The 1735-nt window shown below is 35.7% G+C and overlaps 1 protein-coding gene across 1 annotated transcript in view; it reads right to left on the bottom strand.

Annotated features, from left to right (window-relative positions):
- LOC116401280 (integrator complex subunit 6-B-like) overlaps positions 1 to 1504 on the bottom strand; it is a 3002-nt gene extending 1498 nt beyond the window's left edge. The window contains exons 1-2 of the mRNA XM_031879603.1: positions 1293 to 1504; positions 1127 to 1204 (exon numbers count right to left, since the gene is read on the bottom strand). Of these exons, the coding sequence (XP_031735463.1) occupies positions 1127 to 1204; positions 1293 to 1403 (189 nt within the window). The 5' untranslated portion in view covers positions 1404 to 1504. The remainder of the gene's footprint in view (positions 1 to 1126; positions 1205 to 1292) is intronic.
- Positions 1505 to 1735: the final 231 nt, after the last annotated feature.

The following is a 1735-nucleotide window of genomic DNA, read 5'->3' as shown; positions in this document are numbered from 1 at the left end:
GTTAGGATGGGGTAGGTTATTTTGGGTTTAGGATGGGGTGGGTTAGGGTTAGGTTAAGTTGGAGTTAGGATAGGTTTAGGGTTGGTTAGGTTGAACTGTTAACTCACTAGAGCTTCACTTCCTGTCTATGTGGCAACACTCCAGACAAGACCTGATCCTAACAGCTGTTGCTGCAACCGGCAACTTACAAAGCAACTTGATCTAGTTTTTATATTTTAGTAGACAAATGTATAAAACATATGTGGTGAGAGAACAGAATTATTACCTAATAAAATATAATAGTCTTCTAAACATTTTTTGCAGTTTTCTTTTTTTATATACACACACCAATAGAGCTGTGTCTTAATGTATGGATAAAAATAATATATGTATATAAATATAGCTTACTGTTTATTCATTTTAAAGTACTGTCTTGTTTATATTGCTTTATTAATGTTATATTTCAGCCCTTATATTATTTAAACTTGCACTAATTTATGTTTCATTTAGTTTCTACTTGAGTGATTCTATATATTTATACATATTTTGTAAGTATTGCTGAAAAAGGAGACTTTCATTGAAACTCGTTTTGCTTTTGATGAATCAAAAATAAATTCAGCTTTATTTCTGATCCTTCTCTATGATTCTGAAAAATAATATAATTTCTGGTGAACTGGAAGAGAAAAATAAGGAAATATAAGATAACTGTAGTTTCTAGAATATATTTAAATATATATAGTTAAATACTTTTGGAGGTAAAGTTTAATAAGGATGAATTATCTCTAATATATATAAATATATATTAATTTACATAAATATATGTATACTTTTTAGGGTTAGTCTCTGATGAATATATTAAACTTTAGTAAAGACACTAAAGATAACTTTAATAGAATCTTATTATCCGTCACCCTCCTCCTCGCTCTATAAATAATACCCAGAGTTCCTTGCGGCTTCACACCGAAACAAAATGTCGGCCATATTTAAAAAAAAAAAGGGGGTATGAACTGCTCCTCTTGGAGAGATCTATTTCTTGGGTTTGTTTCCTTCCTCTCCACACAATAATGTAATGTGGTGATCAGGGAGGTTGTGGACTCTTTTAAAAAGCAAAGACTCGAGAAAAAAAAACTCCCAAGAAAAACTCTACCTTTATCCCGAACGGAACGTCTTCAAAATTGACCAACATGTACCGGTCTCCTCGGCTGGCCGGATCTCTGCCTCTGAGCTGTGGAGACAGTAGACAGTTATTTACCCACAAATCATCGGTTCGAGGTCGGCGGCGGAAGGATATTAAGTCGTCTCTTACGGTATACCTTCATAAAAGTCTCAACCGCGCCTTTTGCTACGTCCAGAAAGGTAGTGCCCAGATGGGTGCGCTGGTTCATAGACGCGGACGTGTCTATCAGGAAAAGTAACACGGGCATTGTGGTGGTAACGACACGTTCTGCATGACACAAAAAACACACACAAAAAAACCTTTTGTTCTCCTTCCGCCTCTCTGTGTGTCTCCTAGCCGTATCACCCCCTCTCTCTCAGCTAGCTAGTTAGCTCAAAGCTAGCTAGCTAGCATTAGCTCGCTAACTGTCTCTCACACATTCTTTTCCACAAAAAAAGAAGAAAAGTGTAAAGAATAGTGAGTGTAGAAGCCCTTTTATCGGGCGAACTAAACTACAAAAAACCCTAAAAGGGACAGGTTATGGATTCACGAGGGATTTTGATTTTTTACCATATTTTTGCGATTATTCCTAAGTTTCAT

This window comes from Anarrhichthys ocellatus, unplaced genomic scaffold (genome assembly GCF_004355925.1).
Source record: "Anarrhichthys ocellatus isolate YVR2014 unplaced genomic scaffold, GSC_Weel_1.0 scaffold314, whole genome shotgun sequence".
Taxonomy (NCBI): domain Eukaryota; kingdom Metazoa; phylum Chordata; class Actinopteri; order Perciformes; family Anarhichadidae; genus Anarrhichthys; species Anarrhichthys ocellatus.
The sequence above is the reverse complement of the archived record's forward strand: the minus strand, read 5'-3'. Positions and strand labels throughout refer to the sequence as shown.